General features: G+C 42.6%; 1 protein-coding gene across 1 annotated transcript; it reads right to left on the reverse strand.

Moving 5' to 3' along the window:
- Nucleotides 1-21: 21 nt before the first annotated feature.
- LOC115194196 (hepatocyte growth factor activator-like) lies at nt 22-18,154 on the reverse strand. The gene is given in 15 exon segments (XM_029753662.1): nt 22-316; nt 1,087-1,229; nt 3,239-3,379; nt 3,990-4,129; nt 6,138-6,423; nt 8,784-8,881; nt 9,852-9,885; nt 9,888-9,983; nt 10,274-10,384; nt 11,281-11,412; nt 11,741-11,884; nt 13,188-13,261; nt 16,746-16,839; nt 17,501-17,564; nt 17,719-18,154. Coding segments are annotated over 15 exon segments (1,785 nt in total). The 5' UTR covers nt 17,773-18,154; the 3' UTR covers nt 22-142.
- Nucleotides 18,155-18,347: the final 193 nt, after the last annotated feature.

Here is an 18,347-nt window from a genome sequence, read left to right on the forward strand (position 1 = left end):
CAGGTGGACATACACGTTTAACAACATTTAAAATGTTTATTCAGTCACAAAATAATATTTATTTCACAGTTGTGTAAATATCACTATTCTTCCACAGTATGTACACATAGTACATATATAAAATACCAGCTGTAATGTCCATTTATTTAGACTTGGGCTTGCGCTTGATAATTGTGTTGATCCAGTTCACGTAGTTAACGACTTTGGTGTAGACGCCAGGCTTCCCAGTCTTTCCACAGCCATCGCCCCAGCTGATAATTCCATACAGGAAGCTGACATCATCCTTCACACAAGCCAGGGGGCCTCCTGAGTCACCCTGGGAGAATACATACGCAGAGCGGCACACACGCATACACACACACACACACACACACACACACACACACACACACACACACACACACACACACACACACACACAAACAACAAACAATGAGTCATCCCCTTGAAATTTTATATTACACACACCAATATAAACCAATTCCATTCCTACCTAAACGCAATATTTGTCATTACAACACATAAACAAGGTGGGACGTTAACCATAACTTTTCATTAAAGAGAAAGCAACTGAAGGCCATGCAATTCTTACAGCAGCCTCCATATGCATGTTCTGTGAACCAAAAGCGCCACTAGCATTTTGGGGGCCGTGAGCTAGATTTTGTCATTTTGGCGGTGGAGAGAACAATTTCAGCATTAAAGTTAATGAGCATAGGGAAAAATGCTATTGGTCGGGGGTCCTATGAGCAGCACGTTGTCTGCGTATAGGCAGAGCCGCTTGTTCTGTAAACTTTGCCCAGTGGTTCCTCCATATTATACAGTATTTTTTTATTTATTTTTTATTTAACTAGGCAAGTCAGTTAAGAACAAATTCTTATTTACAATGACGGACTACCCCGGCCAAACCCGGACGACGCTGGGCCAATTGTGTGCAGCCCTATGGGACTCCCAATCACGGCCGGATGTGATTCAGCCTGTATCACACATCATTATCTCATGGCTGGCTGTACAATCTACAAGAAAACATTATCTATATCATTCTATTCCAATTTGGGTCCAGAGAGCCATAGATCTATGCACCATTACCTGGCAGGCATCCACACATCGGTTGGTCCCGGCACAGACCATGTTGGAGGTCACATGGTTGCCGTAGACTTCAGGCAGGATACACCGCTCAAACGGGACGATCCTCACCCCGGCCTCCTGCAGGTTGGTGTATTTATTTGCCTCTTTGGAAAAATAAGACAAACAAATCAGTAATGAAAGGGATAGAGTCATATACTATAAGCATTTGGTCATATGGAAACAGTGTCATCCATGAGACATTCATGTAAAGACATGAATAGGAAGGACGTGCCTATATGGGAGCGCACATGATTGGATATGATGCATATACAGTGGGGGGAAAAAGTATTTGATCCCCTGCTGATTTTGTACGTTTGCCCACTTACAAAGAAATGATCAGTCTATAATTTTAATGGTAGGTTTATTTGAACAGTGAGAGACAGAATAACAACAAAAAGATCCAGAAAAACGCATGTCAAAAATGTTATAAAATGATTTGCATTTTAATGAGGGAAATAAGTATTTGACCCCTCTGCAAAACATGACTTAGTACTTGGTGGCAAAACCCTTGTTGGCAATCACAGAGGTCAGACGTTTCTTGTAGTTGGCCACCAGGTTTGCACACATCTCAGGAGGGATTTTGTCCCACTCCTCTTTGCAGATCTTCTCCAAGTCATTAAGGTTTCGAGGCTGACGTTTGGCAACTCGAACTTTCAGCTCCCTCCACAGATTTTCTATGGGATTAAGGTCTGGACACTGGCTAGGCCACTCTAGGACCTTAATGAGCTTCTTCTTGAGCCACTCCTTTGTTGCCTTGGCCGTGTGTTTTGGGTCATTGTCATGCTGGAATACTCATCCACGACCCATTTTCAATGCCCTGGCTGAGTGAAGGAGGTTCTCACCCAAGATTTGACAGTACATGGCCCCGTCAAACGATGCAGTGAAGTTGTCCTGTTCCCTTAGCAGAAAAACACCCCCAAAGCATAATGTTTCCACCTCCATGTTTGACAGTGGAGATGGTGTTCTTGGGGTCATAGGCAGCATTCCTCCTCCTCCAAACACGGCGAGTTGAGTTGATGCCAAAGAGCTCCATTTTGGTATCATCTGACCACAACACTTTCACCACAACACTTTCACCAAACTTCAGACGGGCATGTATATGTATTCTTGCAGGCGCTGCAGGATTTCAGTCCTTCACGGTGTAGTGTGTTACCAATTGTTTTCTTGGTGACAATGGTCCCAGCTGCCTTGAGATCATTGACAAGATCCTCCCGTGTAATTCTGGGCTGATTCCTCACCGTTCTCATGATTTACATTTACATTTAAGTCATTTAGCAGACGCTCTTATCCAGAGCGACTTACAAATTGGTGCATTCACCTTATGATATCCAGTGGAACAACCACTTTACAATAGTGCATCTAAATCTTTTAGGGGGGTGGGGTTTCATTGCAACCCCACGAGGTGAGATCTTGCATGGAGCCCCAGGCCGAGGGATATTGACAGTTCTTTTGTGTTTCTTCCATTTGCGAATAATCGCACCAAATGTTGTCACCTTCTCACCAAGCAGCTTGGCGATGGTCTTGTAGCCCATTCCAGCCTTGTGTAGGTCTACAATCTTGTCCCTGACATCCTTGGAGAGCTCTTTGGTCTTGGCCATGGTGGAGAGTTTAGAATCTGATTGATTGATTGCTTCTGTGGACATGTCTTTTTTACAGGTAACAAGCTACGGTTAGGAGCACTCCCTTTAAGAGTGTGCGCCCAATCTCAGATCGTTACCTGTATAAAAGACACCTGGGAGCCAGAAATCTTTCTGATTGAGACGGGGTCAAATACTTATTTCCCTCATTAAAATGCAAATCAATTTATAACATTTTTGACATGCGTTTTTCTGGATATTTTTGTTGTTATTCTGTCTCTCACTGTTCCAATAAGCCTGCCATTAAAATTATAGACTGATCCTTTCTTTATCAACCGGCAAACATACAAAATCAGCAGGGGATCAAATACTTTTTTCCCCCACTGTATGCCTATTTGAGATGTTACAGTGTAGTTTTGAAGGTGATATGAAAACATTCAAGACCATAATGACATATCTGACCACTACACTAGAGTGAAAGACACACAATGAAGCAGAAGCAATGAAGCAAAAAAAGTTTTTGACACAACTCTTACTCTCATGCATGTGGCCCCAGCCAGTAATCTGACAGCAGTATTGGTCCGGGAAGGTCATGTCTTTATCGGGCAGGCAGATTGGCCGTATAAACGGGCTCTTTTTCACACAGCGGCCATCTTGTTTTTTCAGTTTCACAAGAACTGTTGGAATAGAAACATTCTCATCATAACACAGGAAAATGTGACAAAGAGTCAACAGCAGTTGTTATTTACTGAACCTGTATTTAACCTTTAAGTAGGTAAATTAAGAACCATTTTTCATTTCCAATGATTACGCCCTTGATCGGGTGAAACATCCAAATAAGTTACAGAACGCTGTATGATGTACTGTCATCGTTATTGAAATGTTGAATCATGAAATCACAGAACGATTGCTACACTATTGAATAATGTCTGTTTTGCTTTCAGAAAAGAGAAGAAAAAGAGAGAAGTGTGAGTCCCCTCGGAATGGATGCAGATGCCCAGAGACTGTCACACTCAAATGTGTGTGTCAGTGTGTGTGTGTGTTCACATTGGAGCCAGCTGTTCCAAGATGCACAGCTGTGAGTGCAGACAGAGTGTGTTCTGCAGACAGGCAGACTGGCATGTCTGAGTGTTTATGTTAGTCTGTGTGTGGGCGAGTGTGGTACTTTTAGGATGATGTGTGTGAGTCAGTGTACGAGCGTGTGCTACAATGTCAACTTTGTGTGAGTGTTTGAGTGTTTGCTAATAGTCAGTGTGAGTGAATAGGAACGTGAAATAATATATTTACCAATGTCATGGAGAGTTGGATTGAAAACAGAGAAACGCTCTGGAAAGACGTACTTCTCCACTCCAAAGGTTTTGGTGTCGGGAGTCGTAACGTTGAACTTATGCTGACCCAGAATCACACGAATCTTTGACACAAGGGGACTGAGGACAGACACATCATTCTCTGTCATTAGTAGCACATTGTAGGATAATTATGTCACGTGAATTAAACTGAATACAATGACACTTATTTTGTATGATATTAATACCCTTGGGGCTTTATGTATCAGGTATCTCAAAATAAGAGTACTGATCTAGGGCCAGGTTCCCCCCCTGTCCATGTCATTTCTGTCATTGTAATCTAAAAGGTGAAACTGATCCTAAGAACTCCTACAGAGATGCTTGATACATACAGTGCCTGAACTGAAAAGTTTAAACCTAAAGACCCAAGACCATAGTAACCACGAAAACCCTCCCCTATTGGCCTACAAAGGGCATTTGAAAACTAAATGTTTTAAGCTTTTCCTCAAACTGAATATTTGCATCTAAATATAGTGTGTTCATAAAACGGGAAATGTTGAGGTCAAAGTCCAGAATGTAAATCATCTCTGTACTGACCACTAGTGTCTGTGATGTGCTGTGCCAAAATGTGAGTTTAAAGGTTGAATGTGAAAGTAATCACACTAAATACCCTACTCTCCACTGCCTTACGTACCTGTGCAACTACTGGGCAGCCACCCCATGCTAACTCATAAGATATTAATCATTCTTTATTTAACAAGGCCTAAATGTAGGGGCCTCCCGAATGACGCAGCGGTCTGAGGCAGTGCATCGCATGGCTCTCGACCTTCGCCTCTCCCGACTCGGTACGGGAGAGGCAAAGTTGCAGCGATGGGACAAGACTGTAACTACCAATTGGAAATCACGAAAAAGGTGTAAAAAGTACCCAAAAAATAATAAACCATTTATTATTATTTTTTTATTACAAGGCCTATATATGTGTATGGTCCCTCAAGGAACATAGGACTAACTCATAGTTCCATACCACACAAACAGGTGACAAAATAATAAACGCAAATGCCAATGTAGTGTACAACTGCCTACTCTATATGCTCTATTTCTACGGTCAAATAGGCTCAATGTTGCATAACACAAACAGGTGAAAAAAATGAATGCATACATTTCATACATTTCTTTTCTGTACTGGTCCCCCGAAGGAATCGAACCCACAACCCAGGCATTGCAAACACCATGCTCTACCAACTGAGCCACAGTTGGTATTATGTGGATTACAGTTCATGGACATTTTATGTAGGGATTGACCAAAGGTATGTGGACACCTGCTCATTCCAAGATCATGGGCATTAATATGGAGTTTGTCCCCCTTTTGCAGCTATAACAGCCTCCACTCTTCTGGGAAGGCTTTCCACTAGATGTTGGAACATTGCTGCGGGGACTTCCATTCAGTCACAATAGCATTAGTGAGGTATGGCACTGATGTTGAGTGATTAGGCATGGCTCGCAGCCTGCGATCCAATTCATCCCAAAGGTGATCGATGGGGTTGAGATCAGGGCTCTGTGCAGGCCAGTCAAGTTCTTCCACACCGATCTTGACAAACCATTTCTGTATGGACCTCGTTTTGTGCACGGGGCCATTGTTATGCTGAAACAGGAAAGGGCCTTCCACAAACTGTATCCACAAAGTTGAAGTCATAGAGTTGTATAGAATGTCATTGTATGCAGTGTTAAGATTTCCCTTCATTGGAACTAAGGGGCCTAGCCCAAACCATGAAAAACAGCCCCAGACCATTATTCCTCCTCCATCAAACTTTACAGTTGGCACAATGCATTCGGGCAGGTAGCGTTCTCCTGACATCTGTCAATGTTTGTCTATGGAGATTGCATGGCTGTGTGCTCGATTTTATACACCTGTCAGCAACGGGTGTGGTGGAAATAGCAGAATAGACTAATTTGAAGGGGTGTTCACAAACTATTGTATATATAGTGCACATTTTTCGTAAGTGGAATATACAAACTTCAGAAGTCTTTTCAAACCTCAAATAAACTACAAGTTTTAAACGACCTGCATTGCAGAAAAGTTATCCTGCAACAGAGTGATAAAATTAAGATCCTTCACCTGTAGTGTCTATATCCTGTATTTCTACGGTACCTGCGGAAGAAGCAGTGGGCAGCAGAGACCACCCAGCAGGACGAGACCAGGGTACCCGCACAGAAGACGTCATCTCCTATGTAGAGGGCTGCCATCCAGGGATGGGTACCGGGCAGGGCAGAGCTGCCACCCAGGATACGACCCCTGGCCACCGGTATCCTCTTATTGTTCCTCTTTCCGCACACAGGCTTCTTGTCTGGCTTGGTGTGGTTGATTTGGTTGGTATCAGGAAGGACTTTAGGTGGCGATGGCAGCTGTGGCAATGGTACTACTCTCCGCAAAGAAGCTGTGTAAACGAATATGGAAGCAGACTTAAGTTTACAAAGGCTTCCTTACTAATCAGTTCAAATCAGTTCACATTTACTGAAGAGCATTGACTTCATTGTCAACGTGATAATAAGCTGGTACTACTAAACTACTACTGCTGGTAGTCTACTACTACTACTGCTACTACTAATAATAATCCTACTGACACTTCTACTAGTAGTGCTACTACAGCTACTACTAGTGCTACTACTACTACTACTGCTACTACTGCTACTACTACTGCTGCTAATACTAATAATAATAATCCTACTGACACTTCTACTATTAGTGCTACTACTGCTACGACTACTACTACTACTAGTGCTACTACTACTACGACTACTACTACTAGTAGTGCTACTACTACTACTAGTGCTACTACTACTACTAGTACTACTACAACTACTTCTAGTGCTACTACTACTACTACCTACCAGCATGCTCCCACAATTGGAGTAACTGGGCTAAACACAGTTAATTGCTACATCCAAGGCTGCCTCTTCTTATCATTTTGGACGTTACCAATGACTAATTTTCCCCTGAAAAGAGAATCAACAAATAGATCTGTTTTATTGAAAGTACTAAAAAGAATAACGCATTGTCAGAAGTTCCGAATTGCATACAATTTGCCACCCAACAATTAACATTAACAAAAGTGTTGAAATCGCGGTTGGCCGAAAGAATGTGCTTTCGGTGCATACTCATGGCATCATGACGTCGATATAGCAGAGCCAAGTTGTCCCAGTCACTACAGAAGCATTTGGCAACACTTGACATGTTGATTCTGAGTGACTCGTACATCCTCTCATCTAACCTATACTCCTTAAACAGTACATGTATTACATTACATATTACATTATTAGTACTACAGGTGTCAAGATACTATTCTGTCTTTCTATTGAGACAGTACCTATGTAAAGTTAACATTCTCTTCTGGCACGGGGGAAGGTAAGTGCAGTACAATTCCAAGAAGCTTCTTTTTAATCACTAACGCAGACATTTTTTTATTAAAAAAAAAGTGCTGAGTTTTAATTAAGTTTGCAGAGTGCTTTGAATGTTACGGAGGCGTAGTGTCATGGGTTGTCATAGTTCTGTGAAAGCGGAGAACAACATTGTTGGAGGGAATATAAAGAGAGAGGATGTTCTATTCCACTTAAATGAAAAGCAGCTGCTGGTGGGATTCAAAATGCTGTCAAACTCTTCATCGCTCATAATAATACAGTAAAGGTTTTAAGGGAGAAGAAATTGAAGACTGCCAAATGCATATTTCACCGGTGATTAAAGACAAAGCCCCTCACGGATCAGCGAGACTCGTCGAGCTCTATAATTTGAAGCAGGTTCATTAGAGACATTTAACTCAACACTATTTTTTTTAAAGTAAGCTTTATCCACAAAGGTATAATCAATCGATCCTTTAAATGAAGTCCTATAACAAGGTTATTCATTGTGATGTGACAAGACCAGAGTTATTTTTTCAAGATTTGGACACGCGGCTCACACCTGAAAATATTTGATGAAGTGGCTTGCGGCTCTTTTCACGCTGGGAAGAACTAAGCCTCCAGCATAGCAACTAAAAAACCCGCTGCTTTTGCGATGCCCCATTCTAGCACTTACAGGGCCATAGCTACATATGAGGACACCATTTTTCAAGGAACTCAGTCGGGGTCTCAATTTACTGTTGAGAATTAGATTAGTAGAATACAAAAGGTGCAATTTCAAAATTTGGTAGTGCATCAGGAGTTTTCCTCTTGTTATGTCACTCACTGACAATCACTCAATTAGCCCATGTCAGTAAAACATTTTTAGATTGGTAAATTAGTCTAGCCAGCTATTTAAACTTGTAGTAATCATGGCCGAATTACCGACTGAACACGCAGGCACATGCCCAGGGGCCCTGACCTCCAGGGGGCCTGCATTGATTTTGTTAGTCACTCTCCTTCAAATATCATATTAACATGACATAAATCATGGCAAAATGTGTAGAATTGCAGAAATGTTGCTATAGCACAGCAATAAAAAAAAAGTTCTGTAAAGCAAACTTATTTGTTAAACATTTGCTAATAAAAATGCTTTTTCTGCTGACAGATCCATCTGTACGTATTAAATGATCGTTTTGAAATCTCAGTGCTGAGTTAATGTGAGTTAACGTGTAGCGGCTAACTGTATAGCTAATAGGCTATGACCGCTATGTGTTTGTAGATCGACTGAGATTAATGAAGCTACAGCAGCCAATGTGATAATGGCTGGGGTCATTTTTTTGGTTTTTGTTGTTGTCCAAATAACTTGGACGTCATTAAAATTCAGACCCTGGCTACAGCCCTGAGCACTTATGCTACTCACATAAACTTATGACACAAGGCGGAATGTCATAGTTCTCCCAGGAGATGGCTCCATCACTGAGAGTGTAGCACCACGGCATCTTGTCCCTATCTGGGTTTCTGGACACAGTTGACATTTTACACTACTGTTATGACACTTAACAGTATCTTGGCCTGGACTCCCAAAGAGCAAGCAGAAGCACAGTGCCAAGGAAAAATTCCCAAGAAGGAAGAAACCTCAAGAGGAATCAGAGTCAGAGGGGAGGCCGATCCTTTTCTGTCTGTACCGGGTAGAATTACCATATCAGCATCAAGGCCAGACAAAGGGGAAGGTGAATGACCATATCACCAAGGCCAGACAAAGAGGAAGGTGAATGACCATATCACCAAGGCCAGACAAAGGGGAAGGTGAATGACCATATCAGCATCAAGGCCAGACACACAAGGGAAGGTGAATGACCATATCACCAAGGCCAGACAAAGAGGAAGGTGAATGTACATATCACCAAGGCCAGACAAAGAGGAAGGTGAATGTACATATCACCAAGGCCAGACAAAGGGGAAGGTGAATGACCATATTACCATCAAGGCCAGACAGACTGAGGGAGGTATATGATAGTGGTGAGGTAGTTGTCACGCCCTGACCTTAGAGAGCCGTTTTATTTCTCTATTTGGTTAGGTCAGGGTGTGATGTGGGGTGGGCATTCTATGTTGTCTATTTCTTTGTTTTGGCCGAGTATGGTTCCCAATCAGAGGCAGCTGTCTATCGTTGTCTCTGATTGGGAATCATACTTAGGCAGCCTTTTCCCACCTGTGTTTTGTGGTTAGTAATTTTCTGTTTAGTATCTGTTACCTGACAGAACTGTTCACTTTTCGTTTTGTTACTTTGTTCGAGTGTTTCGTTGATCAATAAAAATCATGAACACTTTCCACGCTGCGCTTTGGTCTCATTCTAACGACAAGCGTTACAATAGTGCTGGCATGACAGGCATGAAGCAGAGACTTCAGCTTCTGTTTTGGGTTGCCAGATTGGTTGTCAATAAAGACGTAGAAATAAAGAAAGAAAGACAACCTAATGCTGGACACACACCTGCAGTAGGAGATTTCTCCCAAGCCCCTGAGGGGGACGCTCTCCACGGCAGAAAGCGGGCACCAGAGACAGTGGTGCCCACCACACCACGGTAGTCTGTGCCCTTGTTGTCATAGCACTCCACCTCCGGAGCTGAACAACAAGAGATGTGGGGGATGAGACAGTATACCATGTATATCACAGTTTCCTGTGTTTAAGTGTTATGAGAGTGTGTGCGTGTCTATCTGTTTACCTTATTTATATTGGACTATCTAAATGTTTGTAGTCACAGAGTAGAATAAACATCATAAAATGTCTTCTCTATCCCAGTGTATGACCTCTGGCTAAGACCAGTAAAGCTAAACTAAAGCTATGCTAAGCTAGGCTAACCTAGCAATGTAAATCGAACAGTGACTGTGTTAGCATGTAGCGGTTGTACTCACCAGTGCTACAGTAGGGTCCACTGTAGCCAGGCCTGCAGGCACACACCTCCTCCCTGGTGGCTGTGATGAGTCGGCATGTACCATCGTTCTCACAGGGGTTCTCACTGCAGACTGAGGACAGTTACAAACTTCATCAGGTATAATACATTATGACAAATCACAGCACTGGGATCAGTTCCAACCACCCTTATCCTGCCTCCCGCCACTGCATGATAAACACAGGAGCTGGTCTTGTATCAGTGCTTTAAGGTGGCATCTTTGATCAAAACACACATGAAGCATTAGACTACCTACGTTCGAGCACTTATGGTTCATGGTTGCAAAAGTAGAATGGGAGAAAGGCATTCACAAACACAGACACCGGTGAACAGTAGTTGTCTGATTTGACATGTTGTTCTTGGAGTGGCCATGTGGGGGCAGTATGTGTGGGAATAGCTTACATAACAGGCTGGGATGGTGGTGTGCACGAAATGGTAGCGCTAAATAAAATTTGTTTGCAGAACCTCATAAAAATCCTAATACCATGACAAAATAAAATAGGTTTGGTCCAAGGTGCTCTCTAAAGTGTCTTTTCAACACCCATCAAACGTCACCGTAGAGACGAAAGCACCTTTATCTTTTGGCTGAGAGGTTTCTCTCACGCGTTCTGAGGGATCTCAAAGGCGAGTGGGAGCTCAGAGGGTTTCTCAAGGCCTGGTAGGCTCGCCCGAACCACCCCCAACTATTAAGACATTGAGAATACAGTGAGATGCCTGGCAACACAGCCGAGGCTAAAGATCTGATCATCCAAAAGGCATGGGAGATTGAGGAATGTCGGGATGGGAAGATTTTCAACTAGAGAAGCCCTCATACTCCAAATGTTTTAGGGGACCCTCAACACAGGGACCCATTTCCAAGCCAAGAGACAGCACCTCATCAAGTCTAAGGTTCCACTCTCATTTTCAACAACAACAAAAAAGCACAGAGTGGCTAAATTAACAAAGGATCTAAGTAAGAATGTCTTTTACCAGTATAGCGGACTCTCTCACAGGAGATCTCCCCGTCCACACATGTGCACCGTTCCACGTTACGGAGGTAGATCCTTCCCCATGATTTTCCAACGTCGTAATATCTCAGGTGTATGGTTTCATAGCACTTCCCTGACAAAGGGGAGAATAGAGAGATCAAAGGTAGCTGGGTGAAACGTGAGAAGAGGAGGAAGTGAACAGGTCAATGAGGAGTTAGGGGGGCATGTTTTGTGGTAAGTGTTGGGCATTGTAAAGCGCAAGATAAGGGTTAATGCACTGAAGGTGCTTCTCAAAAGGGAAGACAGTTTCTCTACCATCCCCACACTCTGTCATACTGCGCTGAGAAATAAAACCCCATTGACAATTGACACTAACCGAAAATGTAGAATTGGTTTAGTTTAATTGAAACTGCTTTGAAACACAAGTCCATATAGAAAGTATGATGCTGAAAGTTACTCACTCTGATCACAGTGCCTCCCAGTGAAGCTCTCTGGACAGGAGCACTCGAAGGAGCGTCTGTGGGGGACCAGAGTGCAGATGCCGCCATTTTTACATGGATTCACCTGACAAGGGTCTGTGAATCTGCGTGATGAGTGGACGAACACTAAAACACAACAACTGAGAACATTAGTGAAAACATTAGAAAGAAACAGCATGCTACCTCAGTAACATAAGAATAAAGTATTTGCCAACTTTGGTGTGTTTAATTTGAACACTGTTTGAAAAGGAGAAGTAGTAGATGAACGCAATGGAGGAAAATGAGGAAACCACGTTTCCATCTGCAGTTTTTATGCGGGTAAAGTCAAATCGTATTTTTTTTAAATGGTGGTGTCATTTTATAAATGGCAACAGATAATTTGCTCGTTCGACATGGTGGGATCTTTTTGTGTCTCGGTAAAATTGATAATGCGGGAAATGGCGGTGCAAATGCCTTTATGCGCAAATAATGATATAATAACCATCATATAAATTTGTCACGCGATGATATGGTGTGTGGTCCTCCCATTTTGACTGTGGAAACCATGCAGTTTATTAAACTACAGTTGAAATAAATTATGATGAACTTCACAGGGTGGTGAAAGTGCACAGTGATGAGTATTTATTTTGTATAATTTTTTTATATATTGAATATTAAAACATACAATCTACTTGCAGTGAAGCTGCTCAACATCTACACCACATTCAGTAATCTAAGCGGCCCACCGCAGCAAACAAGGTCAACACCCTTCTCGATCGCACGTCAACAGATCTCCCGCAAGGTCAAAAAGGCGGGGACTCGAACCAGCGACCTATTATCCACCGGCCCTAGCTCCCAACCGCCAGGCCACCAGCCCTTTAAAATCCCCCCCACAGTTCCCCCGAGAGCTGCCCCTCAACCATCCGGGGGGGTCATATTCTGATGACATGATGATCGATGCTTGACTGCTGTTTTGACAAATAAAATTATCCATAATAATCTCATCATGTAGACTAGACTGTATCTGTGAGCTGTTGGCTAGACCGCAAGTGCGAAAACCAGAGTAGACACATTTGCTATTTAACTATCGGTAGAGATGAAAATGCGATGGAAACACATTGAACTTTATATTTTTATTCGGCACATGAAAACTTAAGTGAAAAAGTACATTGTGTGCACTACGTCATCCCTCACTGATTTTTTATCCGCAACAAGTCCGTTTGGTGTAAACATACCACTGGTGGGAACACGGATTCTAGAATATTCGCATGGAAATCTGTCGACAATTGGATGGAAACCTAGCTAGTGATTCAAAAATATTATGTTTATGCATGCCACTACTGTAAATAGCAGGAAATGTATCTTTAAGATCGTATAGATACACAGAGACAACATAGACTTTGTAGACCATGAAGTCTTGTCCACAGATTCCACAAGAATGACCTCTCACCAATGGGTTGGGTGTTCCCAGGTGCACAGTATCCCCAGAGAAAGTCCCGATCAAAGTTGTGCGTCAGAGAACACCTATGATGCGGAAATAAAAACATTCCTGTAGCGCACAAGCAACAGTTTCAACCTGGCCATTGAGATCAAGGAGTCAGATAGCAAATCAACAGCACATTGAACACGATCAGTCACCTGACTAAGAACCATAAGGATCCTCCTCGAAAACCTGTATATCTCCAGTAAGTACAAGAAGTGGGTTTGAAACTGATATAAAATGTATTAACTGTCTTTCATAATAGTTGAGGAGCACTGCACTTTAATCCTTTTGGGACCAAAGCTATATTAGCAAAATGGGTTAGAGGTTTTATTGATTCCCCCACCCATCAATCCACACCCGCTAACTGCAGTAACTACACCCAATACACCAAACCAAAAGACTTGGGTTTCAAAATCCCTTGAGAAACTAATGGAGAAACATTGAGATCAAAGTGACTCTCAAGCTAGGATCCCAGTGGCTGAGTAAATAAGCGGACACACACACACTTACATACACACACCTACACAACCACGCATACATACACACACACACACCCTCGAAATCCCTCAGAGTTTAAGATGAGCCAGCACTGGGCACTTGCTGTTACTTGAGGACTGAGTGGGAGAGGGCAAGACCATGATTCATATTGAATTACATCCTAGTTGTTCATACTTGCAGACGCCCACCAGCCCTGTCATAGCCTGAGTGGATTTACTCTGCAGCTGCAGCGCAGTCACACAGATGACTTTATCATAGCACTCCCTATCCAACAGCTCTGTGGTTATGAGACACAGATCTGTGGTCTAGTTGTTTTCACAAAACAAGAGTTTAATCAAAACAAGAAGGCAGTTAGGCATCTTGCTCTGTCACAATTTGTGAAAAGTAAATAGTTAGTTCTGAGACTTGAGACGGTCATTACTATAAACCATTAAACCATAAACTCAATTCTAGGTTATAAAACCTGCGCAACCGTGTCATAAACATGTTATAACATGACATTAGCATTTATGACCGTTTTTGGAGAATAAATTAGCAGTGCCGACTAGCGTTGGCATATGAAGCCATTTAGGATAGCCCAATTAGGTCGTGGAAGTTTGCACACAGTCACCTCATTACTTTTTTGGGCAATTCCACATGGATTAACGAGGACTATAATTAAGTTTAAGTCTTTATATTTACTATAGTAATATAGGGTCTTGAGACAGTCACGGTGCAAATGCATGTCTCAATGAATGTCTGATAGTGGTTAGAAATGTCTGTTAGTGGTTACGTTTTCAAATCATGTTGTGTTCGTCACATGCTTCGTAAAGAACAGGTGTGGACTAACAGTGAAATGCTGACTTATGGGCCTTCCCAACAATGCAGAGAGAAAAGACATAGAGAAGTAATAGAAAAGTAATAACACGTAATAATACAAGTAATAATAGATACACATTGAGAAACGATAACTTGGCTATATACAAGGGGCACCAGTACTGAGTCAATGTGCGGGGGTACCAGGTAATTGAGGTAGATATGTACATATAACTAGGAATAAACTGACTAGGCAACAGGATAGATAATAAACAGTAACAGCAGCATATGTGATGAGTCAAAGAAGTTAGTGCAAAAAGGGTCAATGCAGATAGTCCAGGTAGCTATTTGGTTAACTATTTAACTAACTATATAGCAGTCTTATGACTTGGAGGTAGAAGCTGTTCAGGGTCCTGTTGGTCCCAGACTTGGTGCATCTGTACCGCTTGCAGTGCGATAGCAGAGAGAACAGTCCATGACTTGGGTGGCTGGAGTCTTTGACCATTTTTAGGGCGTTCCTCTGAAACCGCCTGGTACAGAGGTCCTGGATGGCAGAGAGCTCGGCCCCAGTGATATACTGGGCCGTACGCACTACCCGCTGTAGCGCCTTGCGGGTCGGATGCCATACCAAGCGGTGATGCAGCCAGTCAAGATGCTCTCAATGGTGCAGCTGTAGAACCTTTTGAGGATCTGCGGGCACATGGCAAATCTTTTCAGCCTCCTGAGGGGGAAGAGGCGTTGTCGTGGTCTCTTCATGAATGTGCTGGTGTGTTTAGACCATGATAGATGCTTAGGGATGTGGACACAGCATGGCTTTCACATGGCTCTCGTGTACGTGTGTGTCTCACCTCACTAATCTATGACTGGGAAACCCCTTTGTGTGTACAAGAGTGAGGTACACTACATGACCAAAACTATGTGGACACCTGCGCATCGAACATCTCATTCTAAAATCATGGGCATTAATATGGAGTTGGTCCCCCCTTTGCTGCTATAATAGCATCCACTCTTCTGGGAAGGCTTTCCACTAGATGTTGGAACATTGCTGCGGGGACTTGCTTCCATTCAGCCACAAGAGCATTAGTGAGGTCGGGCACTGATGTCGGGCGATTAGGCCTGGCTCGCAGTTTGCATTCCAATTCATCCCAAAGGTGTTTGATGGGGTTGAGGTCAGGACTATGTGTAGGCCAGTCTAGTTCTTCTACACCGATCTCGACAAAACATTTCTGTATGGAACTTGCTTTGTGCACAGCGGCATTGTCATGCTGAAACAGGAAAGGGCCTTCCCCAGACTGTTCCCACAAAGTTGGAAGCACAGAATCGTCTAGAATGTTATTGTATGCTGTAGCATTAACATTTCCCTTCACTGTAACTAAGGGGCCTAGCCCAAACCATAAAAAACAGCCCCAGACCATTATTTCTCCTCCACCAAACTTTACAGTTGGCACTATACATTCGGCAAGTAGCGTTCTCCTGGCATCTGCCAAACCCAGATTCGGCCGTTGGACTTCCAGATGGTGAAGCGTGATTCATCACTCCAGAGAATGCGTTTCTACTGCTCCAGAGTCCAATGGCGGCAAGCTTTACACTACTTGGCATTGCGCATGGTGATATTAGGCTTGTGTGCAGCTGCTCAGCCATTGAAACCCATTTCATGAAGCTCCCGACGAACAGTTCTTGAGCTGATGTTGCTTCCAGAGGCAGTTTGGAACTCCGTAATGAGTGTTGCAACCAACGACAGATGATTTTTACACGCTACGCGCTTCAGCATTCGGTGGTCCCATTCTGTGAGCTTGTGTGGCCTACTACTTTGCGGCTGAGCCATTGTTGCTCCTAAATGTTTTCACTTCACAATAACAGCCCTTACAATTGACCGGGGCAGGTCTAGCAGGGCAGAAATTTGACGAACTGGCTTGTTGGAAAGGTGGCATCCTATGACGGTGCCACGTTGAAAGTCACTGAGCTCTTCTGTAAGGCCATTCTAATGCCAATGTTTGTCTATGGAGATTGCATGGCGGTGTGCTCAATTTTATACTCCTGAAACAGCCAAAATCCACACATTTGAAAGGGTGTCCACATACTTTTGTATATATAGTGTATCTCTTTGAGTAATGGAAATGTGTGGCAATGTTTTGCTGAATGTGCGTGTGGATGAAGTGGCTGTTTGTGTCTCTAAAACATTGGATACTAGAGTGACTAAGAGACACTTTAAATGGATGACACTGGACTCACCAAGAGCTGGAGAAGCTGATGGTGATACAGTGGTGGTGAATGCTTCCTCCATGACGGAATGGGAATTTACATTCTTTCCCCTCTACTGTAAGGACTGGATCCACAGAAACAGGAGTAGATACAAATAGTTATCAGTGAACATATTGTATTTTACACATATTCTAGTCATAAATTCCTCATTCTCCGCAAGAAAATGAAAAAATCTGTATTTCATTAAGTTTACTGCACAAAATCAGTTCAACACCAATATTGAAAGTAAAAACAATGTCAACCCTAAAACACTTTGCGGCAGAATAGAGGCCACTTTTAATATGCTATGAGAAAGCAGGTGTTCTCCCATGGCTTGGGATCACAGCATATGATAGACAATTCATCTTTTGAGTTTGACAGTGGCTCCTGCCAGGACACAATCAAGTTATGTTACTAGGGAGGCCAAGTAGATGGGATGCATAGATCTCAGCACTATATCATTCCCTAATCGTTGTTCTGTTATGAAAAGAGATTGTGTACCCTTGCCAACACAAGATGAATACTTCTGGATTCTAACTCCATCGACTAAAGAGGTCATTATCATTGAGTTTTTGACTGGTAAATTGGTTGACGGGCTGTATTGTACAGTTATGTAATCCTATTATACAAACAACATATTTCAACATTTTATAAACAACATTGAGACAGGATAGTGAAGACTACGCACAAAACTGTAATCAATTAAACAGGTGATGTATGTTGTTAATGTTAATAGTAATGATTACCTTTATGACTATCTCTGTTCACATTTCTTGTGCTAAACGTTTCATATCTTGGGAGTACCATTCGCTGGAACCAAAGTGAAAACAATATTAAAGTAATGCACGGTAAGTTAACTTTTTTGGCAAATTATGCACGCTAAAATATGCCTATCCAAACGCAAACCGTTCACTTGTTGCGCTCTAGAAGAACTGCTATAATTGTAAGAAACAGCTTCACTTACCGTGCGTGCACTGAGGACATACGGTAGGAAAAGTAACACAAAGTATAGCATCATAATATTTTGGGTTATGTCGTCTCTGTTATCGTGCGCAAAATTATTTGAAGTTAATTTCTTGAATCAGGTCCGTCAGATAAATGTCACGTTTTATCTGTTAATTCGAGAGAACTCAGCCTGCTTTTGGTCATGGAGAACGTGGGATATGCTGCAAGAGCGAGCCTGTTCCCTGCAAACTCTGTTGAGTAAATCAAATGCGTCATTAGACCTACTTTTTGATTATGGCCATCATTCTGAACAAAACATCGAATTGCAACTAATTTCCCTTACGAGACGCCCACGATTAAACATGCAAGATCTTGAAAGTGCTGAGCTTTGATGTAATGGAAAGTCATTTTTTGGATGAGGTGGCGGGTGATGGTGTCGGATCCCTCCTCTCATAGCTTGGTAACCATGCGTAAACATTCCAAGTGCTGCGTGCTGTGGCAAGAACACCACCTGTCCCATAACCAAGCCTCTAATTTTCAAAGATTGCAGTAATTGAAATGCCTGCTATGGTAAACTACACTCGGAGATATATTATTCTTACTGACAAGACACGACTTCCTGACAAGACTGGTTTAAAATGGGTTTAT

The sequence above is a fragment of the Salmo trutta genome, chromosome 5, assembly GCF_901001165.1.
Source record: "Salmo trutta chromosome 5, fSalTru1.1, whole genome shotgun sequence".
NCBI lineage: Eukaryota > Metazoa > Chordata > Actinopteri > Salmoniformes > Salmonidae > Salmo > Salmo trutta.